Raw genomic sequence first — 27048 nt, forward strand, 5'->3', positions numbered from 1 at the left:
AGTTCTCTAAACTGAGTTAGACCTTTGTCCTCATTATAATGTGGTAAAATAATCAAACAACATCTCCTGAATCTTCACAGTGCATTGATAGAACTGTGTGGATTCCCACAGACAGTGATCTGACACTATTCCTGGTCTTGTCCTGGGTATTGTTTGCAGATGTGTAGAGTTGTGTGTATTTTCATGGGACATGACAGCAGCAGCCGGGTGTTCAGGCCTGCACAATGCTCCCAGCAGCTTACTTAAAAAAAAAAGTACAAAACAAAAAGAAAAACTCATCGCTGGCGAACAAAGGAGCTTTTCTAATGATTGCATATTTCACATCAAAACTGCCAGGGTCAGCATGTTGTTTGCAAGATGGCATTTCCTTTGTCAGCATTTCAGCAGTGATCACGGCACTTTTGTTACCCTGACAATGGAAATATTCAATAACAAGAAGACCTGCCAAATCTGCGACAGGGGCGAAAATCTCCCTGTCCCACCCCCGCTGAGCCCGGCTGTCCGTTGATAACACAGTTATTATGGCTTTGGTGAAGCACACACCAAGTCTGACCATAAAGCAAAACCAAGTCCACATGTCCACAGCAGGCTGTCCACACTGAGAGGGCTGCCCATCCCACAGTCACATCCTTCAGGACACATTATGATCCTCCTCAACAGGTCAGTGGTTCAGCAGCTGACGTTATCTGCACCTCCATCAGGCTAATAAACAGGAGCTCCTCTCAGTCATCCTATCAGACTGGGTCAACACTCTTGATAAATGTGTTCTTGTTGCTTCAATTTGCATTAAATCACAAATCATTTCAACAGTGTTTCTGAATGAATATCTGTAAATATAGACTGTCCTCCAACCCTGCATATTAAGAAGCATTTCATGGTATTTCATGTGATGTGTCTTCACAAATATAGGAAAAAACAGACATTATAATACATACATTTACTTCATTTACTTCAAGTCATTTTTAAGATTTTTGTTTTAGCCCCAGGACTATGCAGCAATACACAGATTTTCATGAATTTCATGGAAGTGTAGGGCAGGGGCCAAGGACAAATCATTTACTTTTTTTCCTGATTCATAAAAAGAGGAAGGATTCATTCAGTTCATTAACCCATAACGACCCAGAGCTACTTTTGTGGCAGGTTTCAAATTATTTTTTCTCTTTATATTTAACCTTTCTTCAGTGATTTATCACAAGTTGTTGTACTATTATCCTCTCTACTTTGTGTTTTTTCAGTGAAAATCATGTGTTTTCCTATATTTCATTTACTGATTATATAAATGTGCATAAAGCTCAGATTAAAGTTGAGGGTTATTATATCAAAAACAGAGAAAACTGAAGAAAAAAAGACTTTTTCTGTAAAATCTATCCTTAACTGAACATAAAAACAAGTGTCTCCATGCACTGTCATTGATCCAACTCCATGGGTTTTACTGGTAAATCAATGTTGTAGAAGATTACGGTGTTTCCACATTCACTACGGAGCCTCTTGGTCATATCTGATGACCATGAAAAGATGACAAACTGTATTTTACACCAATTATTTACATGTATTGATAGGATTAGTGGATCAAAAGGTATTAAACATTTGGCATCAGTTAAAGGTTTTGGTTGCCAGTGGTTATTTGGGTATTTATGGGTTAATTCAAATTATATTAAATGTCAAAATTCATTGGTGTTGAGCCTCCTTCTGTAAAATAAGCAAGAAAAAACAAGAAAAAGACAAGAAAAGTGTTATCCATCCAACAATGAAACTAGAAGAGTAATTGAATAAAGTGAAAGTTGAGCTGTTAGTGTTACTGTCAAATACTAACAAAGCGGAAATTCTCACTGAGATTTTTCTAAACAAAGACATATTAAACAAACAATGTGAACTCAAATGAACTTGCCTAAAATCCAAAAGTGACGTATAGAGTTGAACTGAAAAAAGAAGCTTTCAAAGTCCCAAAATATTTCTACAAAGAAAAGCAGCAACGTCTTAATTTTGAGAAACAGGAGCCAGAAAATAGTTAGTATTGTTCATTTAACTGAAATTATGACCAAATATTTGCACTACCAGGTCACTCATAGATATGATGGTAGCTTTCAAGGGTTGAACTTTTAACCCAAGAGACATTTTTACTCCATTTAAGTGCTGTAAAATCCAAATTGATCCAGTGCTTTGGGTAAAACAGGTGACTATTTACAGCAGGGGTCTCAAACATGCGTCCCGGGGGCCAAATGCGGCCCGCCAAAGGTTCCAATGCGGCCCATGGAATGAATTTGCAAAGTGTAAAAATTCCACAGTCAAGGCTGTAGAACTCATTGTAGTTCAGGTTCCACATACAGACCAATATGATGATGAAGTAAAATAATAGCATAAAAATCTACAAAAATGATGACTTCATATTTTCTTCTTGGTTTGATGTGAAAAAAATATTACATTATGCCTATAAATAATGACAACTTCAAATTTTTGTCTTTGTTTTAGTGCAAAAAATAATATAAAATTATACAAACTATCATGTAACACTAAAATGTGAATAACATTAAGCAAAAAAAAAAAAAAAGCTTGAATTAAGGAAAAAAACTTGAATTAAGCCAAAAAAAAATCTTGAATTAACAACTTTATTTTTTTTCTTTGTTTTAGTGCAAAAATAACATTAAATTATGAGAATATTTAGATTTACAAACTATTCTGTAACAATAAAATGTGAATAACCTGAACAAATATGAACAACCTGAAATGTCTAAAGAAAATTAAGCACAATTTTAACGATTTTCTGCCTGTTACTAAGTGTTTAGTGTCTTTGTAAATCTGATCCATAATGCACATGTAGAAATGATAAGTTGAGGCTGAATATTGTTAAAATTGCACTAAATTTTCTTGTGTTTTTTAATTAAAATTTCAGTTTTTTCAGGTTATTCACATTTTTTTGGATAGTTTGTAAAAGTAAGTATTTTCATAATCTAATGGGGGGGGGGGGGGGTTGCACTAAAACAAAGACAAAAATTTGGAGTTCTCATTAGTAATAGGTTATTATGTTATTATTTTACTGGTCCGGCCCACTGGAGATCAAATTGGGCTGAATGTGGCCCCTGAAAGGAAATGAGTTTGAGAGCCCTGATTTACAGTAATGTGAGAACCACACACTGGCCACAGCATGAGCAGTGCAGTGACAAACACTAAGACTTTCCAGCTGTGATCTGATCAAGAACCTGTAATATAAAAATGCAAATCTCTTCCATAGACAATACAGTCCCGTCTGGGTAATTCATCTCTGTGAAGATTACATTTGCATGTGTGGAGGGGAACCATGCATCATAGTGTGTCATTTTGAGACCAAATATTAATCAATGGTCGGTTCTAAAAAAGTGGCACAGAGTAGATTAATATACAGGATACACGACGAGTAACCTCTGCAGTAAAATATTCACAGTGGCATCAAAATTCATTAAAGGTTGAAATGTTTTGCCCTTATCATCCATTTGCACATTCAGTCTGAGAACTTATCTGCCCTGTGGATCATATATGGGCTGTTTACCCTTGAACAGACAAGGTACGCAAGTGAACACAACCCAAAAATTATACAACACACATTTACACATTACTAATTGTATTTTACTCCAATAAATGTCAATAGATTACAGCTCCTTAACTCTTTTCTAAGGGGCAGTCGTGGAAGAAGTATTCAGATCCTTTATTTCAGTAACAGTACAATGGCCTAGAACAGGGGTGTCAAACTCATTTTCTTCTGGGGTCCACATTCAGCCCAATTTAATCTAAAGTGGGCCAGACCAGTCAAATAACAACAGTGAAAAAAGTAAAATTATATTATGATCAGGTTTACATCTACAAAGTTTCCTTAAAAATTTGAATAACATGAACAACTTGAATTCTTAAGAAAAACAAGTGCAATTTTAACAATATTATGCCTCGGTTTATCAGTTTATCAGTTTATCATTTACTCATGTGCATTACAATCACACAAAACATTTAGTAACAGGCAGAATATTGGTAAAATTGCATTTACTTTTCTTAAGACAGTTCTGTTTGTTCATATTTGTTCAGGTTATTCACGTTTTTTGTAAAAGTATTGTTTAGTAATGGAAACATTTTCAAGTAATTTTACTTTTTTACAGCAAAAAAACAAAGAGAAAATTTGGGGTTGTCATCAGTTATAGGTTATTATGATAATATTTTACTGGTTCTGACCCAATTGAAATGTAATTGGACTGTATGTGTCTGTATGTGGAACCTGAATTAAAATGATTTATTTATTTAACCTTTATTTAACCAGGAAGAAAATCCCATTGAGATTAAGAACCTCTTTTCCAAGGGAGTCCTGGCCAAGAGGCAGCACAACACATAGTTACAACATACAGTTACATTATATGGTTACAACATACGAGGGCCGTTCAATAAGTTCATGGCCTCACCCAGAACAGAACAACACAGACTGATAATTTATATTTTATTTTTCAACATAATCTCCATTTACAGCAATGCACTTGGTCCATCGATGTTCAAGCATCACTATCCCATCACGAAAGAATGTAACATCCTGTATTATAACAACCAGTATTTCTGGGTGAGGCCATGAACTTATTGAACAGCCCTCGTACAGTAATTTACAGGACCAGTCAACCTATGTAAAACACGTGCAAGTCATTGAGATATTCTCTAACACTCTGAGTTTGGATTTAAAAGCATTCAGAGAGATCGGTTCAGTCAGTTTCCAGTCTCTTAGCAGCATATTCCATGAACAAGGAGCAGAGTACACAAATGCCCTTTTACCCAGCTCTGTACGAGCAAATGGCACAAAGAGGAACAAATGCTCGTTTGATCTCAGACAATAAGAGTCAATATTTCTTCTTGTTATTAAACTACAGATGTAGGGAGGCAGTAGCCCAAGTATGGCCTTGTAAATAAAAGTGTACCAATGTCCCAGCCTCCTAGTGGACAGGGCAGGCCAACCCACTCTGGAGTACAACTCCAACTGATTTTGACACCATTGATTGTTCATATCTTCAGTGTAATTTTTGCAATTTTTCACAAATTCATCCCAAGGGCCAGATTGGACCCTTTGGCGGGCCGGATTTGGCCCCCGGACCACATGTTTGACACTTGTGGTCTAGAAGGTTGGAGAAGTGGCATGTGACCAAAGCTTGTCGGTTTGACTCCCCAGACAGGCAGAGAAATTGCTTGCTGATGTGCCCTTGAGCAAGGTGCTTAATCCACCATTTGCTCCCCAGGGGCCTCCTGCTGCAGGTTCAGTGAAGGGGTGAAATGCAGAGGGTCCGTTTCAGTGTGTGTTTCAGGTCTAATTTGAACTGACGAATAAAGATTCTTAATTAAATTGAGCACAAAAACCACAGAGAATATATTCAACTAAAGGTTCTGTGTTCAATACCTTGGAAACGTTGAAGTGTATAAAAGTGAAATGTTCCTAAAGGTCAAAGTGGTCATTGTGCATTAAATCGTTCATGATGTGATGTATTTGCTCTGTTATTAGTTCTTTGTACACATAAAAGTTATGTTTTTTCTTCTGCTCGTAACAAATGAATGAATGAATGAATAAATAAATAAATAAATAAATAAATTTGGATTGAAACTTTTACTTTAAAGGTTAAGGATTTTTTATTAAACCGTTAATCCTATAAATACCTTGAAATAATTCAGATAAAATACAGTTTTTCAGCTTTTAAGCAGCATCACGTGTCTTTTTTGGACAATGAGACATTTTGCAGTGAACCTGGAAACACTTTCATATTCTGTAACACTGATTCACTGATAAAACCCATGCAGTTTGATAAATGACAGTGGTTGTAGATGCTTATTTTTACATTCACTTAATGATATATTTTGCTGAAAAGTCACTTTTTCTTCAATTTTGTCTATTTTGATATAATAACTTTTGAATTTACTCTGAGCTTTAAGGAATATCTACATGGTCAGTAAATTAAATACAGGAAAATACCTGATTTTAAGTACAAAAAAAAGTGAAATGCGGAGAACATTATTATAATAAATAGTGATAAATCCCTCAGGAAAGGTTAAATGTAGAGGAAGCTCATTTGGAAATCATAGGTCTAAATGGTTAACGCCCAAATTACATTGATTCATAACAGAATAATATGGGCAATTCTTACAATCAATCAATCAATCAATCAAACATTATGAAAGACTCAGGGTCCAGAAAAAAGACAAGACAAACATACATTACGTATAAAAAAAAATATATATATATATCTATATATATATATATATATATATATATATATATATATATATATATATATATATATATATATATATATATATATATATATACAATAAATGAAGTATGATGTACAAGAAAACACATAGCCCATAAAACCACAATCAGGAAACATTATCTTTAAAAAATATATCTCAATTATTATCAACATTTTATTTTGTTTGACTGAGTTGCTAAATGTCACAAAGTAAAATTTACAGTACAGTAAATAATACAACATGTGAAATAATATGTATGTAATGCAATAATATGTAAGAAATCTGGAATGTTTTTTATGAATATTGACCAAAAGATGTGACAAAAATACAAACCAAGACAGACGTCAATTAACAATGTGCAGACCTAAAAAAGATAAACTAATGTAAAAGACATAAAGACATAAACGATGTAAAGAACAGGCTCTCACAGATGGTGAAGTCTCAGTCAGTCATGTGTTTGTGGTGTCAGTGTTTTTTTTTTTTCATGTCAGATGGTGACGGTGTGTCACTGACGTTATCTTTCTATCTGCAACTGATGTTACAACAAGAGTTTTTATTCAGCATTGATTTAATGATGGTCAATAAAAATATAAACATTAAGGTCATTATTGTCTCTTCTTTTTATGACTCTTGGTCCAGGGGAGACAATAAAGTTAGACTCATATAATTTGGGATCCATTGTTTTAGATAAATGTGCTGCACTACTATATTTTCAGACAAATAGACACTTTTTCATGTAATAACTATCAGTTGTAAAATGAGCATCTTCATGATCAGTAAATGAAATATAGCAAAACATCCACTTTTGACTAAAAAATGCAAAATGCAGAGGATAATATTATAATAAATGGTAATAAATTGTTTAAGAAAGGTTAAATTCATTATAAAAACTGTTCTAGGGTTTGCTTATATACAGATTAATGGAAACATGTTTGTATATTATGTTTTATTGAAGTCATATTGAAGCCCTGTGTTTATTTTATTGACTAAAGGTCATAGATATATTAATGTACGGGCTGTGGTTCATCTTCATGAGTCATAAGGCAGTAACAGTGCCGCTTCACACTAGTGTCCATTTATGAAACAATCCTCAGTTTGTCTCTTTCATACAGAAAATAAGCACATAGATGGGCTGTTGTGGGGGAAACAATGGCATTTCTCTGAGGCCTTGTTGTTTTAACAAAGCAGGCTGGTGTCTGATGCATTTATTTATCAGTTTTCATACATTTGTGTCTGTACCAGCTGGAGAACACAGAGGCCTTACAGTGAGACGCAGTCAGCTGATGGATGTGACTCCACTTCTTTGTTTAATGACAGCAAAAAAAACCACACACACAAAAAGGCTAAGGTAGTGGTGTGTTAACTGATCAGCAGAATTTATCACAATATATTGGTTTAGGTTAATGATGCTGCTTCATCTGTAATTCAAGTGCTGGTCTGTACTTGTGCTTTATTTCCATCATATGCAGCTTTAAACCCACTACATCTCACAGACTAACATTTTACTTGGAAAACATGTCTTTTCATCCCATTTCTATCCAGTAAAATAATCCCTGCAAATGAATTTAGATTCTCCTCCTCAAGATTGAAAAAAAAAAAAAAAAAAAGGATTTAAAACCCCTCTTTGATAATTACTTGTCATACTGCTTTTACTTGTATTACTTTCTATGTCCCTTCCCCCTTGTTATTGCATTTACCAATTTTACTGTTTTGTTTGATGTGCTATCATCTCTTTATATATATATATATATATATATATATATATATATATATATATATATATATATATATATATATATATATATATATATATATACACACACACACACACACACACACATATATATATATATATATATATATATATATATATATATATATATATATATATATATATACATATACATACATACACACACATACATATACATATATATAATTTACAGGTTTTTTGTGTTGTTTTCTTTTGCATTATTGTCTTAATTAATTATTTCAATTGTAATTCTATATTGACTGTATTATTTATCTTTTATTTCCCATTTTTTATCTAAACTGTTCACTGTTGGTTAATTAGTGACACTGTTGACTGAGTGACTGCTGCTGCTAAACGGCTATAAATAATCATTATTATTATTGTTGTTATTATTATTATTATTAGTGGTGGTAGTAGTAGTAGTAGTAGTAGTAGTAGTAGTAGTAGTATTGTTGGAATAATAATAATAATAAGAATAATCATAATAATCATAATCAAAATAATCATAATAATAATAAAAAAACTGGTCACCTCTGACTCATTTCATCTATCTGTCTATTATTTTATTTTATTTTATTTTTATTTTATTTCATTTCAGTTTTTGAGACGTACCCCAACATACACAATAAACAATGAAGTGAGAGACTAAACAACAAAAACAAAAGAAGAAAACTCACACAATCAGGCAAACAAAAACATATTTATCTACATTAATGAATATAAATAGATTAAATTAATGCTGGAGAACTACAACCACAACTATGAGCAAACGGGCCATGAATAAAATACGTACAGTTTCAGGCAATTTAAGTGTCACCTGTGTAACCAGGTATTTTAACCGCGTGGTATTATTATTTTTACTCACATAAACAGTCTGAAAATGTTTTTGACCTCTTCTACTTCTATTATTTTGATTGCTTGTATCAAATCAAATGATAACTAAACCACTAAACCTTTAACTGAGTTAGCAGAAGTTATGTTCTACCTTTATAAAGAACTACTGGTCTACATTAAGTCATATTTAAATGCAAATGGGGGCAACACAGTGGTGCAGTGGTTAGCACTCGTGCCACACAGCAAGAAGGTCCTGGGTTCGATTCCAACACCAGTTGATGGGGGGTGGGACCTTTCTGTGTGGAGTTTGCATGTTCTCCCTGTGTCTGCGTGGGTTGTCTCCAGGTACTCCGGCTTCCTCCCACCATCCAAAGACATGCACTAATAGGTTAATTGGTTAATCTAAATTGCCCATAGGTGTGAATGTGAGAGTGATTGTTTGTCTCTATATGTTCAGCCCTGCGATGAACTGGAGACTTGTCCAGGGCGTACCCCGCCTTCGCCCCTATGTAGCTGGGATAGGCTCCAAGCGACCCCTGTGACAGTAGTGAGGATAAAGCGGGTTCAGAAAATGAATGAATGAATAAATGCAAATGGTTTACTCCACTGCAAAGGACATAAAATAAATAATAATAATAATAATACTGCATCATGCTGTTTCAATCAAGCCAATTATTTAATGTAAGAAAGGTTTTAAATTAAGGTGTATTTGTCCTTTCTGCAGAAATTGCTCCATCTAGTGGAACAAGAGGAACAATGAGTGGATGACCAGCTCAAGCATTTGTTTTGGTTTCAGTCTAAAATTACTGAAGACTCATTTCTTGAATTATTGCATAAAGTGCTATGTTTGTATTTCAGATTTCATAAAAAAGCTCTTATCTTTAACCTTGTATCTGAGATTCTTTATGTGGAGGTGTTTAACCTGCTGGATGGCAGAATAAGGTTTTATGAGGCCTGTACAAACCTACTTTAGTGTCAATGTTTGCAAAAAAAAAAACAAAGTATACTTTATTCAGTGTGTGATACAGTCTATGGAAATATGACGTTAATTTGATAGTGGTTTTGGTAGCTATGACTGTGTTCCCCTGATGTTTAGAGTTTGGAATATCAAACTACACATAACTCATAAATCACCAAACAGACAAACACAGGGTTGTATTTTACACATATCAGAGCAGAGATACGTAATATTGAATTCAATGTAGTTTTATGACAGCAATAGCTGGAAACAAAGCAATATGTTTTCAGGTTTCCCATTCAGCAATTCATACTTAGATTTAATAATCATTTATTTATAAATATGGTACAAATACTCACTTGGACTTGAGATGGACTGATTAGAATTTGGTAACCAAAGGTCAAAGGTCAAGACTGCTGTACCTTCACAAAATCCCATTTTGGCCAGAACTCAAAAATTAATTTGCTAATTGTGCCAAAATATCCTACAAATATGTAAAAAGATGAAAAAAAATTGACAAATGACATTTTATATGGAAAAGACAATGGGTAAAGTTATTCAACTCCTAAGTAAAGGTAAGGTATGGATAATCCCAATCTGATGTTCTATAACATGTGATTATGCACAAACACTCTGAGGACTGGATGAGCAGTGGCTTTTTCCTACTCCCTTTTAGGCAGAACAGTTGTTCCTTTTCTATTATTCTATTTTTTTTATTTTTGTCTTGTTTTATTTTTTCCCTTTGTTTTGCATTATGCTTGTGTCTGAAATAAACTAAGCTAAAAAAAAAAAAATAAAAAATAAAAAATAAAATAAAAAATGGTGCATTGATTCACCATCACAGGGATAGTAACCAGAGTTAGTAATCAAAGTTAATATCCCTGTAATCCAAAAGCCAAGAACAAAAAATAAAAGGTAAAAAATTACCATGTCTATCTTTAATACAGAAATGTTTTCTGATGTAGGAGAACGTTAATATACAGATGTTTCAGGTCCTTGAACACCTCCCTACCTCACCTGAGGACACTGAGTGAGCGCAGAAATGTTCATTATGAGTTAGAAGAGAGGAATGTTTTCTCAAACTGGAAAAATTATTTTCTGTCCTCACAATACTAAAGTCGTCTGGTGTGAGAGAACATTTCTAGAGACCCACAAGAAAAAACAATTTTACACACAATTACTGGTTTACACTTATTTTAATGTGTGATAAATATGGAAATTATTCCATATCATACAACACGTTCATTTCTTTATTTGTTTACTTATTTGTCATTCATTTGTGTCTTAGGTTGTTTATTTCATTTTATTGTTATTAATGTATTTGCTTTGTGTCAATCTGTTTTCTGACTATTTAAAAACAACAAAGATTAGCAATAGAATAAAAGGAAGTTGTTGTTTTTTTTTACATTTAATTTAATGTGTATTATCATAGCCTGTAAGCCATGAGAGGTAATTCCCATCCGGAGGGTGGCGGAAATGCACAAATAATGTTTGTAGCTGCAGTTAAAAAAATAAAGAAGAAGAAAATCCGTTTTCTGCTTGTTCATCGGTCGTAGATAGATTAATCGGGCTGATCGAACTGCTCGGCCATCGACTGTTTCTCCTTGAATGTGAGCTCCGACGTGAACGCATGTGTTTACCCAAACATTTACTGGATAAAGTGTTTGGTTCAATATCTGACAGAAACAGCTATGGCAGACGACTCTATGAGACTGTCCAAAAACCTCCTGCGTATGAAGGTCAGTGAAGCAGGCACTGGAATGACAAAGACACTGTGTGTGTGTGTCTGTATGTATGTGTGTTAGCTAGCATTAGCACCGAGTCAAACCAAACCCACTGTAGAAAACAGACAGTTTATGTTTGGTCACTAAATGTAAAGTGTAAACTCTTTGTAATTGTTGACTCTAGATTGTTTTCAAGCTAGGTGTATAACTTTTTTTTAATCGCGCGTTAACAGAGTAACCAGATTTTTTCTCCTTTTTTTTCAACTTTATTAATCAAAATCTGGTTATACATTCAATAGAATTCCATAGAAAAAGACCTTTTTTCAGACTGAGCAACAATATCAAACTTATCTGAACAGTATTTGTAAAGAACATCATAAAAATAAAATAAATGTCAAAATAAAGTCAGGTCTAATCAGAAATCAATGCATTCAAATGTTCATAAACAGTCAAGGCTTGTTTGGCTTTCACATGTCTCAGTGTCTTTTTGAAGTTTGTTATTTTATTCACGTAAAATAAGAACAGTGGGGGGTCTTCACAAATCTACATCTGTGTATAAATTGTTTGGCCATAATAACCAAAGTGTTATACATAATTTCTCTCTTTTTGTTTTCCATTATAACTCCAAATTTAATGTCTTCACATTCCAGTTTGGGCGACTGAGTGTCCTTCTCAGATTTCCAGTCTTGAAGTGCTGTCCAAAATGTCCTGGTGTATGGGCAGTCAAAAAATAAATGTTCTAAAGATTCAATTTCAAATTCACAAAAAACAGTTATTTTTCTCAATATTAAATCTTTGTCTCATAAAGTCATTGCAAGGATAAAACAGAGTAACCAGACAATGTACTGTTACTCAAGCTTTCTATGAACTGATACATTTTACATGCTGGTCTCTGATGGACTCTGCACAGCCCCACTACTTCCTGAACTTCAGGTGGGTCCTTTATTTCCTGACTTTGATTATTGAACACATTGATTAATCCAGGTGTGTCTAATTAATCAGTAGTCACAACAAGAAGTAGCAGACACACCTGGGTTAATCAGTGTGTCCAATAACTAGTCCATTCACTTAACTACTTAGATTTTTAAAATCTGTTCATTGAAAATTAAATGAAATTATAATTTAAGGAGTTTTATATCTTTTAAATACAGATCCCAGACGTTACTGATCTACTGTGTGTGGGTTTTTTTTCTCATTAATATCTGCACTGTATTATGTTTTCTGCCAAAAAAAATAATAAAATATAACAAACTGTGAACTATTTTAACAAAATCTCAATGTTTATCATGTTATGGACTAGGTTGAATTGGCTGTATTTTGTGGAGAGAAGTTTAGATAAGCAATTGTTGCCGGCCATCAATCTGGGAAAGGTTCCAGAACTATTTCTAATATTCTGAGGGAAGATGAATAGAATAGAATAGAATAGAATAGAATAGAATAGAATAGAATAGAATAGAATAGACTTTATTTGCCATTTGCACAGATACATAGCAGTATAGGCACATTGGAATTCTTGTGTGTTTCTCTGAGTCAGAAAAGGGAGCTTGAACAAAAAGTAAAGATATGACAAAAGAACAGGCAGATACAAAACATAAAACATAGCTAAAACCTACAAGAAAACAGTTATTGCACATACAGCTCAGATGCACATTTGTAACAATAGAGTATTATATAAAAAAAAAAGGGGGTAGTAGTAATGATAATAAGAGTCCTGAGAGGTAACCAAGTTATTGCACATTTGAATTAAAAGTACTGTGACATAGCAGGTTATTGCACATTAAATTTAAAGTACTAGGAGGTAGATCAGCATATTGCACATTCAGTTAAGAGCATGGTATTTGTAAGTGTCTGTGTCAGTATGGGGGACTCATGACCTGGGATACTTCCTACCCTCCTCAGTGTTTTGTGCCACAAGTCTGATTGTGGCTTGATACCAGACTGAAGATGTTTGGCCATAAAGCACAACATAAACACCTGGTCCTTTACCGGTGAGTTTGTACTATCAGCAAATAACAGCACTGCTTGGTGTGTGCAGGCGGAATAGAATGAAAATGAAAACTTTTCTCTTCACCTCACTGCTTTTAGAGGGAGTGCAGTTCTGTCTGAGAGACAAAACTCTGGGCAAATTACACAGACATATCTTTGCCTATAAAATTATTACAGGGTTTTGAGATGGTGGCAAAATTGCTGTGAAAAAAAAAAACATTAGAAAATGGTATTTATCCATACTGGCACTCACTCTTTCCATTCAGTTTAACCAATAAAGATACAAACCTCCACTGACAACCAAAACCATCTACTGATTTAAACTGTTTAATACCTGTTGATCCACTAATCCTATCAATACATATAAATAATTGGTGTAAAATGCAGTTTGTCATCTTTTCATGGTCATCAGATATGACCCATTTGGACGTTCAGAGGCTCCATAGTGAACGTGGAAACACTGTCATCTTTTACAACATTCTACCAGTAAAACCCATGGAGTTGGATCAATGACAGTGGATGGAGACACTTGGATTATGTTCAGTTTATGCTACATCTTACTAAGAGAGTCATGTTTTCTTCAGTTTTCTCTGTTTTTGATACAATAACCCTCGATCTGAGCTTTTATGGACATCTACATCATCAGTGAAATGAATATAGGAAAATACATGATTTACACTGAAAAACATAAAAAAAAAACACCCTAACATTTGTAATAAATGATGATAAATCATTTAAAAAAGGTTAGATATACAGAAACATTCATTTGAGAACTGCTGCAAAAGTAGCACTGGGTTTTGTATGGGTTAAATTTATTGTGCAGCTCTTCATCACACATGCACTATCTGCTGTTCCTTGAGTTATAGTCCTATCCATACTCATCACCTTCCTTAAAACATTAATGGTTTTCCAAGTTGTCAAAGCCTTTATGACCCATCAATCTGTTGTTTGTTGTTTTGTTAAATAAACTGTGCCCTGTTGTTTCATCAGTTCATGCAGAGGGGTCTGGATGCTGAGACCAAGAAGCAGCTGGAAGAAGATGAGAAGAGGATCATAAGTGATGAACACTGGTATCTGGACCTGCCAGAGCTGAAAGCAAAAGAGTACGTTCAGGTTCTGTAGATGGACAGCTGCAGCACGTCACACAACAGCTTTACTGCACAAGTTAACAGTCTTACACAAAGTTTAAAATTTTGGCATGAAAAGCAAGGCCGACTAGTAATCCCTTCATAATAAAGTGCAAAAATTAGAAAAATTTGATGAAGATTAAAAAAAAAGCAAACATCTTGGTTACATTATGCAAAGTTAGTATTGTACATATCTACAAATTTCTGCAATCAAAGAAATAACAAATGTTTGAGATGTAATCCAAATTTGTGATATTAGTCTGTCCTGAAATGTAACACAAATGGAACTTAGTAATAATTTTAAGTTGTGTTGGGGTTTTTTTTGTTGTTTTTTTTTGTTCTGAGATGTGCTGTTATTTATAGAGATGTTGACTAGTATTACTACTACACTGAACTAAAACTGTTCAACACACTGATGATTCCCACTTTAACTTAGCTTTAGTTGTAAAGATTCAATGTGATGTATTGTGTTGTGTCTCACTGTTTGTCCTCATGGACATCTTTCTTGTGTCTTTTCAGGAATCTGATCATAGAGGAGAAGAGTTTTGTTCCTTGTGAAGACCTGAAGTACGGTCGAATATCTTTCAAGGGTTTTAATCCAGACGTTGAGGTCTGTTTTAATATAATGTGTCCCTGTCAGAGTTCTGCTTTCTTTGTTTTCACCTGTGTGTGTTGTTACTGAACATTGGTTACTGGTTTATTTTAATGTTGTTGTGTGTAACGAAGAAAAATCAAGCTCATTTTAAAGTTAAAGAGACCCAGCTCTGTCTATTCTAGTTCATCATAAAATAATTTGATGGCATTGAGGTCAGGGCTTTGTGTTGGTCAGTCAAGATATTTCACACCAAACTCATTCAAGTCTTTATGGACCTTAGTTTGTGTAGTGGGGAAGAGTTGTGCTAGAGCAGAAAAGAGCCTTCCCCAAACTGTTCAGAGTTGGAAGCATAGAATTGTCCAAAATCTCTTTGGAACCTGAAGCCTTGAGAGTTCCCTTCATATGAACTAAGGAGCCCAGGGCAACCCCAGAAAAATGACCCCATAGCATCATCCATTCTTATCACCTAGAGCAGTGTTTCCCAAACTGCCGCGGCACATAACTGTGCCATGAGAAATCATCAGGTGTGCCGTGGAAGATTATCCAATTTCACCTGATTGGTACTGTAAGTGTGCAGCGTGATATAGGTGCGTACAACTGCATGCACCAGTGATCCACTCTACAACAGCAGTTTCGCTTTGCAAAGTGAAAATTAAAGTGAACCAGCCCTGATGCGGTACGTTCTGTTGATAAAGCCCCCCCCCCCCACTAGTGACACACGGATCAAAACCCCCCACGTCTTTCTTAAATTCCTGCAAGAATATCAGCTTTGTGTTCAACTAAACAGCCCCAGGTTTCACACTGAGTAAGTAAATTGAGACTAGATTTGCATTGTATTTCAATAAATATAGTTTTTGTGACATTTTTGTTTGGCGGTGTGCCTTGTGATTTTTCGAATGTAAAAAAAATGTATATGCCGTGGCTCAAAAAGGTTGGAAAACACTAATCTAGAGTCCATGGTCTGTTTAGTATACACCAAAACACTGTGCAGATATGATCACATTTCATATAAATGTTTTGTAACATTGTTTTGCTTTTGCCACAGAAACTGATGATTCTCATGAATCCCAAAGATGATGATGACAAAGAGGAAGAGGACATCAGCCGAATGCAAACCGACGTCACAGATGAAGAAATGGCACTGAGGTAGAGACAGAGTCAAAGTGAAGTTAAATTACACTGAGGATGTGACATTCTGCTGAAATTAATTCAAGTGTTAGTTTCAGATGCAGGATTTGCATTTATCCTTCTCTTGTCAGTGTAAATTATAATGAAGTTATGGGGAGTTTAAGTTCTTGTTTGTTGTATTGATGCACAGATACTAAATACTACTATTCAGCAGAAATTTGTCAGATATAATGAATTACAGACAATTGTTCTTTTCCAGGTATGAGAGTTTAGTTGGAAGCATGAAGAAGAAGTTTGCAAAGAAGAGGGAGAGAGCGGCCATTGAGGAAGAAGACATCAACCAAAACACTGAGACAAACACAAAGAGAGTTTTTTTGAAACCTCAAGACTGAAGTCGACGTCTAATAGACCCTGTGTGTTTATGTAAATGATTCAGAATATTTTTACTGCTCTGTTTGTATACAGGGCATCAGTGAAAGAGCTGAATGTACAGTATTTTAAGGCTGAGTGGATGTTATACATTCTTTTTTTTATAAAAGAAGTGAGTTATGAGAACCCAATGTATCTTTTTATAGTGTGTGCAGCATTGAGATTTTCATTAAATGCGTGGGCCACAGTATTCATGTGTATTCTTAGTGTCATATTATGGACAAACAAAGTGACTTATGGTTTTGGTTCACTGTGTATCATGTTGGCAAAAGATGAAATACTTTGAACCACTTTATTTATGTTGGTAGTTTGTTCCACATCAGGATATATTCTAGAAGATCGTTAAATATTGAGGTGGCACTGTCCTGAGAGAACCAAGAGTGATTTTATTTTAGTTTTTTTTTTCACTTCATAATTAACCCATAAAGACCCAGAGCTACTTCTGTGGCAGTTCCAAAATAAATTTTTCTCTATTTTAAACCTTTCTTAACTGATTTATTACCATTTTTTAAAAATAATATTATCCTCTGTATTTTACTTTTTTGGATTCGAATCATGTTTTTTCCTATATTTAATTCACAGATCATGTAGCTCTTCATGAAAATTCAGAGTAAATTCAAAGTTAATTATATCAAAACAGAAAAAAAGACTTTTTCAGTAAAGTTATTGCTAACTGAATGTAAAAACAAGTGTGTCCATCCACTGTCATTGATCCAACTCCATGGGTTTTACTGGTAAATCAGTGTAGAAGATGATGGTGTTTCCATGGTAACTACGGAGCCTCTGAATGTTCAAATGATCATATCTGATGACCATGAAAAGATGACAGTGCATTTTACACCAATTATTTACATGGATTGATAGGATTATTAATCAACAGGTATTAAACAGTTTAGATCAGTAGATGGTTTGTGTCGCTGGTGGCTGTTTGGGTCTTTGTGGGTTAAATGTATCACAACATTGTAAATCAACACATTTTCACATAATTACAAGTACTATTTACTGTAAGTCCAAACATTGTGTCTGTACCAGGCATCCAGATGCACCGTATACAATTCACTGGTCAAAATCCTCAACATGGTACAGTTGTGGAAAAAATTATTAGACCACCCCTTGTTTTCCTCAACTTCTTGTTCAATTTCTTGTTGTACCTGGTACAACTATAATATATCACTGATCAAAAATGCAATTTGTCACCTCAGATGTACTTCACATGATGGTATTTTCTCTTGCTACTTAAAAATAAAAAGATCACATCAACCTTTTATTTATTTATTTTATCAATTACTAGACATTTCAGGCGACCCCACGTGGGGTCACGACCCCAAGGCTGAAAAACACTGCACTAAAGAAACTGACTAAATACTCTAGAGCAGGGGTGTCAAACTCATGTTAGTTCAGGGGCCACATTCAGCTTAATTTGATCTGAAGTGGGCCGAACCAGTAAAATAATAACATAATAATATATAATGTCAACTCCAAAATTTTCTCTATGTATTAGAATAAGCAAAATTAAACAATGAAAATGTTTACATCTACAAACTATCCTTTCAAACAATGTGAATAACATGAACAAACTCAAAAAATAAGTAATTTTAACAATATTATGCTTCAGTTGATCATTTTCACATGTTCATTATAACTTACAGATCACAGCAGGTCTACAAATACACAAAACATTTAATATCAGGTGGAATATTGTTAAAATTGTACTTAATTCTCATAACACATTTCAGGTTGTTCATATTTGTTCAGGTTATTCACATTTTTTGTGGAATTATGCTTTGTTTTAGAGTAAATACATGAAAATATTTACATTTACAAAGAAAGAAATTTGGAGTTGTGAGTATTTATAGATTATTATGATAGTATTTTACTGGTCTGACCCACTTGAGATTGAACTGGTCAAAATGTGGAACCTGAACTAAAATGATTGTTAATATCTTAGTGTAATTTTTGCATTTCACAACTTCATCCCAAGGGCCGGACTGGACCCTTTGGCGGGCCGGATTTGGCCCCCGGGCTGCATGTTTGACACCTGTGCTCTAGAGACACTTGACAGGCTTACTTTCATTTTTAAAGGGTCAGCAGAGACATGACAGCACACACTCCCTGTTACCACCACACTGTTCTTTAGTTTTACTTCCTTCTACACCCGTTCTGACATCCTCTTGCTTTCACTCTTGCATACTGGTATGAGTCCATCAAACACTTCCTCCTCTGTGCTCGCCTGCTTTTACAAAACAGTGTTTGTACGACAGACTGAGGCTTTTTAAAACAGCTTTTTAACATTAGAACTGCAGGAGTCAGAGGTAAGAGACTAATATTACAGTTTTTATTACTGTGTTATGTCATGTACATGAAATAACCTTCAGCCAGTGTCACCTTCAGAGGAGTTTAACATAGGACTGTTGTTTGTGGGTCTTTCCAGCCTGTGATGGCAGAAGCACAGGGACGAGCCAAAGACCTGACGGAGACAGATACGCCATTGGATCCAGGTTTGGTCTCACTGCTGTGCTCTTTTGATTCTGAAAGTATGACACACAATGGGATGAGAATCACTGAACGTCCTTTTTTCTGATTGTTTGCGACAGTGAAACCCTGCACATTACTGATAGATATGTTCAGACTGACTATAAAACCTTACACCACACCAGCAAAACAGCAGGGAAGTTAAATACATTACAAGTTCATTACATTTGATGACTTTTCTAACAAGTGTTTTCACATCAAAGCCCAGTGTTATATTTCTGTCAGTTCCCAAGTGAATTTTCTCTATATATCTAACCTTTCTCAAGTGATTGATCACCATTTATTATAATATTATCTTCTGTACTTCATATTTTATCAGTATAAATCAGGTATTTTCCTATACTTAAATTACTGATCATGAAGATGTTCATAAAAGCTCAGATTTAAGTTGGGGGCATTGTATCAAAAACAGAGAAAACTGCAGAAAACAGGACTTTTTCAGTAAAATCTATCATTAACTGAACATAAAATAAGCATTTCCATGTACTGTCATTGATCCAACTCCATGGGTTTTACTGGTGAATTAATGTTGTGGAAGATGACGGTGTTTCCACGTTCACTACAGAGCCTCTGAACGACTAAATGTGCCATATCTGATGGCCATGAAAAGATGACAAACTACATTTTACACCAATAATTTACATGTATTGATAGGATTAGTGGATCAACAGGTATTATCAACTATTATCAACAGTTTACATCAGTAGATGGTTTTGGTTGGTGATGGATGTTTTGGTCTTTATGGGTTAAACTGGTCAGTAAAGCATCAAAGTCCTAAACACATATATTAAACAATACTGTACAATAATTTTAAGGACCTTTTTTTGATTTCACAAGGAAAATATTGTTGAATTTCCAGCCGTTAAAGGCGTTCTTGTCTGAGAACATGACCCAGATTGTTGGATTAAATTCAACACAGAACCTTTTAACTGGAAAGAATAAATTAAAATGTCACTTCCTCCTGTTTTGACACCTGACTTTAATTCTATATTGTATGTTCTCTCAGTTACTACAATCTCTCTCTCGTCTCTTGTAAAATCAATCAAATTAAAAATTACTTTGTAAATTAGGGATGCAATTAGCAATTATTTTTGTAGTCTGTTAATCTGTTGATTATATCCTAGATGAACAGATGAAATGTTTATGTTAATAATTGTCAGAAAATGGTTAAAAATAAAACTGTCACTGTCACAGAACAGGAAAGTAACCAGAAAATATTCATATTTAATCTTAAAGAATTACTGATTATGGATTATTGGAATACTTATTCAGTAGTAATTGAGTCTTTGATTCGTTATTGCACCTCCAGTTCATACAAAACACAAAAGATCATCTCTATTCCCTCAGAAAACATCAGCTGCATAGACAGTTTAATAAATGTTTTGTCATTCATCTTTTACAGTTTTTTATGGTTGGAAAAACACGCAGAACTCAACACACACCATCACCACTATCATGCAAAATACTTCACATTAAACTGTTTCTTCAAAACCTGATGAACTCATATAATAATTGTAAATACAAAACATGAACAAAAATGAAATGAGGAAACAAGCATATACAGTCGCAGAAAAAATTATTAGACCATCAAAAGTCATCAAAAACAATGGTTATGCAATCCAGTACTAACTCCTGTGTGTGTCATGTGACTAAAACAGACAGAAAAGAAAACATGGAATGCCTAAAAGCACTGTTTTTGTCAGTACAATGCCATAGATATTGATGGAAGAACTGAAATGATTTTGGTTATTATCAAGAAAATATGAAAAATGCATAGATATCAGCTCTGAAATTAAACTCTTATGAGCTATTTTTGTCATTATCATTATATTTGTCTAAACAAATGTACCTTTAGTTGTACCAGGCATTAAAATTAACAAGAAATTGAAGAAAACAAGGGATGGTCTAATAATTTTTTCCTCAACTACATGTTTTTTCCTAATACTTACAATAGTCACATTGTACTATTCTCTTCCTCCTTCTTTTACTGAAACACTTCTTCCTTTAACTTCATCCGCTGTTATGTAAACAAAAGTAAACCTGATTCCTGTTCATAAGGTTCAAGCCTTGATTTCCGTGTTACAGCAGATGCCTTCTGGGTGTTTTTTTAGTGTTACAGGTTTGTACATGACGTATTTTAAGGTTGATGTAATGTTCCACTTCATGTGTGACTGTACAGCAGTTTTATCATTTGTCCCTTTTTGTCCTACATCTAGATCTAGATTTTATATACAAATGTGTTGAAAATTTTAACAGAATTTGTAAATAATCTGCAAAAAAAAAGTTATTTCAGAGTAAAATGATATGAGGTGTGAAGAATGAGACACATATAAACCAAAAGATTCAGATTAGTTTCTTTAATTTCTTTTTTCTATTTCACTTATATTAATCATATTGGTTATTTTGCTGCTTATTTTATTCATTTTTGTTCAATTTGTCAATTATGTTGTTCATTTTATTGCTTATTTTGTTTTTGTTTTTTTTATTTTTTAACTTCTGTTAATTTGTTATTTTATTTATTTTTTCATTTTCTTGATTATTGTTGTTATTTTTCAGTTATTTTTCCCAATATTAAATCATTGTAAATAAAAGGTCGTTGTGATCTGTCTTTTTATTTTTAAGTAGCAAGAGAAAATACCATCATGTGAAGTAGATCTGAGGTGACAAATTGTACTTTTGATCAGTGATGTGTATATTGTGTGTTTATGAGTTGGGCAGATGTTGCATCAAGGCCTAAATCTAGTTTTTAACACTGGTAAATTGTTCATCATGTACAGCTGATTCTGAGTCTACATGTTGTGTGTTTGCAGATGAAATTCCTCGCTGTTCCAGTTTGACCACAAAGGAGCTGCAGCAGAACTGGAAGGCAGAGAAGCAGGGAGACCGACCTGTGAGGCTGCTCTTTGAGATTCCATCATTTCGGATCATTCATCACGCCCTGTCCAAATACGTGGTGAGACTTTAACACCGACACTTACAGTTCACATCAGTGCAAAAACCGATTCTAAACAATCTGAATTGTTAATATTTTATCTGCACTGAAGGTATCAGACCAGCAGAAAGGCAACATGATTCAGGTGATTCAGCTCGGTTTGAGGACGGTGTTGTAATATCAGTAAAAGGCAGTGACTTCTCTTATTCACTTAGTTCTGCATTCAAAACCTCATTTCAGTTAAAGTAGATATTATCAGTGAACTGTTCTTTATCAGCATCATATGCAGTGTGTAAAAGAATTGGAAATGGATCAAAATGCAAATAAGAAATATTTAACCCATAAAGACCCAGTGTGAGTTTTGTGGTAGTTCCCAAATGATTTTTTCTCTCTGTTTAACTTTTCTTAAATGATTTATCACCATTTATTGTAATACTGTCCTCTCTTTTTTTATGTTTTTTTTGTGAAAAAACGGTATTTTCTTATATTTGATTTACTGAATAAGTAGATATTCATAAAAGCTTAGATTAAAGTTGAAAGTCATTATGTCACAAATAGAAAAAAACTGAAGAAAATGTGACTTTTTCAGCAAATATATCCTTAACTGAACATAAACCCAGTGTGTCCACCCACTGTCATTGATGAATCTCCATGGGTTTTACAGGTAGAATGTTGTAAAAGATGATGGTGTTTCCATGGTAACATACGGAGCCTCTGAATGTCCAAATGGGTCGCATCTGATGACCATGAAAAGATGACAAACTGTATTTTACACCAATTATTTACATGCATTGATAGAATTAGTGGACCAGCAGGTATTAAACAGTTTAGATCAGTAGATGGTTTTGTCGACAGTGGATGTTTGGGTCTTTATGGGTTAAACTGAATGGAAAGAGTGAGTGCCAATATGGATACATACCATTTTCTAATAGTTTTCACAGTAATTTTGCCACCATCTCAAAACGCTGTGGTAATTTTATAGGCAAAGATGTGTCTGTGTGTAATTTGCCCAGAGTTTTGTCCCTCAGACAGAACTGCACTGCCTCTAAAAGCAGTGAGGTGAAGAGAAAGGTTTTCCTTTTCATTCTATTCCACCTGCACACACCAAGCAATGCTGTTATTTGCTGATAGTACAAACTCACTGGTAAAGGACCAGGTGTTTATGTTGTACTTTATGGCCAAACATCTTCAGTTTGGTATTATTTCTCCTCAGAATATTAGAAAAAGTTTTAGAACCTTTCCCAGATTGATGGCCGGCAACAATTGCTTATCTTAAACTCATGTCTGGCTTAAACTGAGTTCTTCACTTTCTGCTTCTCGATTTTGGTTGCATTTTGTTAAATAAATAATGGCATGGATGCAGTGTAATTGATCTAGACCACAGGTGTCAAACTTGTGGCCCGGGGGCTAAAACCGGCCGGCCAAAGGTTCCAATCTGGCCTGCAGGAAGAATTTGCAAAGTGCAGAATATATTAACAGTCAAGGGCGTCAAACTGGAAAATAATAGCATGGTAACCCAGAGATAATGACTCCAAATGTTCTTCTTGGTTTAATGTGAAAAAAAAAAAATGATATCATGCCTATAAATAATGGCAACACCTATTTTTTCTCTTTGTTTACTGCAAAGAACATTAAATTCTGATATCCTTTAATAATAAAACGCCAATAACCTGAACAAATATGAACAACCTGAAATGTCTAAAGAAAAACAAGTGAAATTTTAACAATATTCTGTCTGTTTTGTGTCTTGGTAGATCTGATCTGTAATGCACGTGTATAAATCATAAGTTGAGGCATAATATTAATCAGATTTTTCTTTTTATTATTACCTCTGCCAAGGAGGTTATGTTTTTACCGGCGTTGGTTTGTCTGTTTGTCTGTCTGTCTGTGTGCAAGATAACTCAAAAAGTTAGGGACAGATTTGGATGAAAATGTCAGGAAATGTTGATACTGGCACAAGGAACAAATGATTAAATTTTGGTGGTGATTGAGGGTGGGGGGGGTACTGATCTGCCTTGGCAGAGATCTGTACTCTCTGAGTTTCTTCTTATTTTTCTTCAAAAATTTCATTTTTTTCAGGTTGTTCACATCTTTTTTGTTTGGATAGTTTGTAAAATGTAAATGTTTTCATAATTTAATGTTATTTTTTGCATATAAAAAATTTGGAGTTGTCATTATTCATAGGTTATTATGCTATTATTTGACTGGTCCAGCCCACTGGAGATCAAACTGAGCTGAATGTGGCCCCTGAAAGAAAATGAGTTTGACACCCCTGATCTAGACTATCTTTTCCTGATGCTTGAAACAATAGAATTCAAAGAGTCCTCATTCTACTTGTCATGACTGTACAGGCAGAGGACAGCTCTTGTTGTCAGTGTTGGCTGGTCCCACCACTCCTCTTAAAATTCCTTTTCTATGCCCTGGAGTCAACCACAATTGTTTATTCAGTGGTGGCAAGAATTATTAGAATACTTGGTGAATTTAAAAGGTTTTATCTGTTTTTTGTCTTTTAGCTGGCCATTAAAACACCCATAAAACCAATGCAATATCTCCAAAGCCATCATTCTGCTCTATAAACCATAGAATAGAGCCATCATAAGGAGATTAGGTAATTTTCCTACAAAAAAAATCAAGCTAGCCCTGTTTCATTATCAGTGTCACACAATCATGTTATTTCACAGACAAGGTTGAATTCCTTGTATATCATTGTGAGGTAAACTAAGACTGAGGAGACTTATTACACAGATGTGTTATTCTTTAGAACACAGGTGTCAAACATGTGGCCCGGGGGCCAAAACCGGCCCACCAAAGGGTCCAATCTGGCCCCTAGGATGAATTTGTGAAATGCAAAAAATACACTGAAGAGATTAACAATCAAGGATGTTAAAATCATTTTAGGTCAATTCAACCTAAAGTGAAATCCTATCATAATAACCTATAAATAATGAAAACTGCAAAAAAAAAAAAAGGAAAATGACACAAAAATGTTTACATTTACAGACTAGCCTTTTACAAACAAAATATGAATAACCTGAACAAATATGAATAACTTCAAATGTCTTAATAGAAGTATATGGAATTGTGCCATTGTTCTGCCTGTTACTACATGTTTTGTGTACTTGTAGATCCACTGGGATCTGTAGGTTGCAATGCATATGTACAAATGATCAACTAAGGCGTAATATTATTCAAATTGCACTTATTTTTCTTAAGAATTTCCAGGTTCATATTTGTTCATGTTATGTTCAAGTACAGTTTGTAGATGTAAACATTTTCATTACAGAATTTGACTTTTTTTCCACTCAAGAACATAGAGAAAACTTTGGAGTTGACATTATTTACAAGTTCTTATCCTATTATTTACATTATTTTACTGGTCCAGCCCACTTTAGATCATATTAGGCTGAATGTGGCCCCTGAACTAACATGAGTTTGACACCCCTGCTTTAGAATGTACAAAGCCTATTCTGCTCATTAAATAAATGTTAGTTATAAGTGGATGAAAACACTAGGACTCACTTCAACTGATATTTGTTGTGTTCAGAGCAAACACCTGCATGTTTCAGGCAAAATAGCTCAGTATTTTCAGATCTCTCAGGTGTTAATAATAATAATTTTGGTCACCACTGTATTTTTTGTCCTTGTGTGTTTGTATAATTTTCACCAGCGGGTCTTGAATGAAATGCAGACTTTCAGACCTCCAGAATGAATGAGTTTCTCTTTTAAAGTGAGTAAGAGAAGCCACTGTTCGTCTTTACTTTACTGAATCACATGTCATGTTTTCCAGGCGTATGACGTTGTGGTGATGCGCTCCGGCAGCTTCGACTCCCATCGTGTGTCTGTGGAGCGTCGCTACAGTGACTTTTCTCGCTTACACCATAAACTTCTAGAGGAGTTTGATGACGAACTGGAAGAGGTGGTGCTCCCCCGAAAACTCTTGTCTGGGAATTTCAACCCTGAAAACATTGCAGAGCGTCAGTTAGCCCTGCAAGACTACCTGGCCAAACTATACGCAACCCGCTGTGTGCGCTATTCGGCCCTTTTCTCCAGTTTCTTCACTGAGCAGGAGCAGAAGAAGGCGCATGGACTGTTACGAGCAGGACAGTTTAAGTCTGCTCTGGAGCAGCTGCAGACTATTCTGGAGATCCAGGAGAAGCTGGCCCCGTGGCAAAGCTCCACTCTGACTGTGCACACACTCTGTGCCATCGCTGTTTGCTACCGGGACCTGGACAAACCAGAACAAGCATTTGCTGCAGCTCAGAAGGCTTTGCCTCCTGTGAGAAGATATGGACTGGCAAATTATAGGGCTCCGCTGCTGGAGCTGCTGGTGGACTTGGGCTATCAACTGGGCCGCCCTGTGGCTCAGCTACAGGAGGAGCTGATGGAGCTGAGGGATGCCGAGAGGGGAATGGTGTCCCCCCGGTCTCTGAAGGAGGTGGTGGTCCAAGAGTTCATCTAAAAACACTATTGCACATGGTTATGATTAGGGATGCACTGATACCACTTTTTTCCAGACCGAGTACAAATACGAGTACTTACATTTGAGTACTTGCCGATACCAAGTACCGATACGAATACTTAATAATCCCATTCCAGTTGTTAGTTCCTTTTGTAAATGTGCTTTATTGTCGTTGTCATTAGTCTGACTGGAACAAAGTGCTGCTACTGATATTTAATGTGTTGGAATGAGTGTTTCTCAATTAATCCACCAGGGGGCGCCGCTCTGAATTAATCATACTGGACAAATACCACGAAGAAGAGGAAAGTTTTTTGAGAAGAAGAAGAAGAAAGTCAGTAATAACAAACATGGAGA

General features: G+C 34.8%; 2 protein-coding genes across 2 annotated transcripts; both read left to right on the top strand.

The window, feature by feature from the left end:
* The first annotated feature begins 11363 nt into the window (after positions 1-11363).
* Positions 11364-16961, top strand: mphosph6 (M-phase phosphoprotein 6). The gene is made up of 5 exons (XM_030135671.1): positions 11364-11521; positions 14483-14595; positions 15139-15229; positions 16260-16360; positions 16602-16961. Exons 1-5 carry the CDS (start codon positions 11474-11476, stop codon positions 16732-16734), a joined length of 486 nt encoding a protein of 161 aa, XP_029991531.1. The 5' UTR covers positions 11364-11473; the 3' UTR covers positions 16735-16961.
* A 2001-nt stretch (positions 16962-18962) lies between these two features.
* snx20 (sorting nexin 20) lies at positions 18963-26835 on the top strand. Its single transcript, XM_030136386.1, has 4 exons — positions 18963-19083; positions 19203-19269; positions 22114-22256; positions 26023-26835. The coding sequence occupies exons 2-4, from the start codon at positions 19209-19211 to the stop codon at positions 26692-26694; spliced, it is 876 nt and encodes a 291-aa protein (XP_029992246.1). The 5' UTR covers positions 18963-19083; positions 19203-19208; the 3' UTR covers positions 26695-26835.
* The last annotated feature ends 213 nt before the right edge of the window (positions 26836-27048 follow it).

The sequence above is a fragment of the Sphaeramia orbicularis genome, chromosome 6 (assembly GCF_902148855.1).
Source record: "Sphaeramia orbicularis chromosome 6, fSphaOr1.1, whole genome shotgun sequence".
Lineage (NCBI taxonomy): Eukaryota > Metazoa > Chordata > Actinopteri > Kurtiformes > Apogonidae > Sphaeramia > Sphaeramia orbicularis.

Coding starts and splice junctions, on each gene's coding strand:
- mphosph6 (XM_030135671.1), top strand. CDS start 11,474: ATGGCAGACGACTCTATGAGACTGTCCAAAAACCTCCTGCGTATGAAG. Junction 11,522..14,482: donor AAAACCTCCTGCGTATGAAG/GTCAGTGAAGCA, acceptor TTGTTTCATCAG/TTCATGCAGAGGGGTCTGGA. Junction 16,361..16,601: donor GATGAAGAAATGGCACTGAG/GTAGAGACAGAG, acceptor GTTCTTTTCCAG/GTATGAGAGTTTAGTTGGAA.
- snx20 (XM_030136386.1), top strand. CDS start 19,209: ATGGCAGAAGCACAGGGACGAGCCAAAGACCTGACGGAGACAGATACG. Junction 19,270..22,113: donor AGATACGCCATTGGATCCAG/GTTTGGTCTCAC, acceptor GTGTGTTTGCAG/ATGAAATTCCTCGCTGTTCC. Junction 22,257..26,022: donor ACGCCCTGTCCAAATACGTG/GTGAGACTTTAA, acceptor CATGTTTTCCAG/GCGTATGACGTTGTGGTGAT.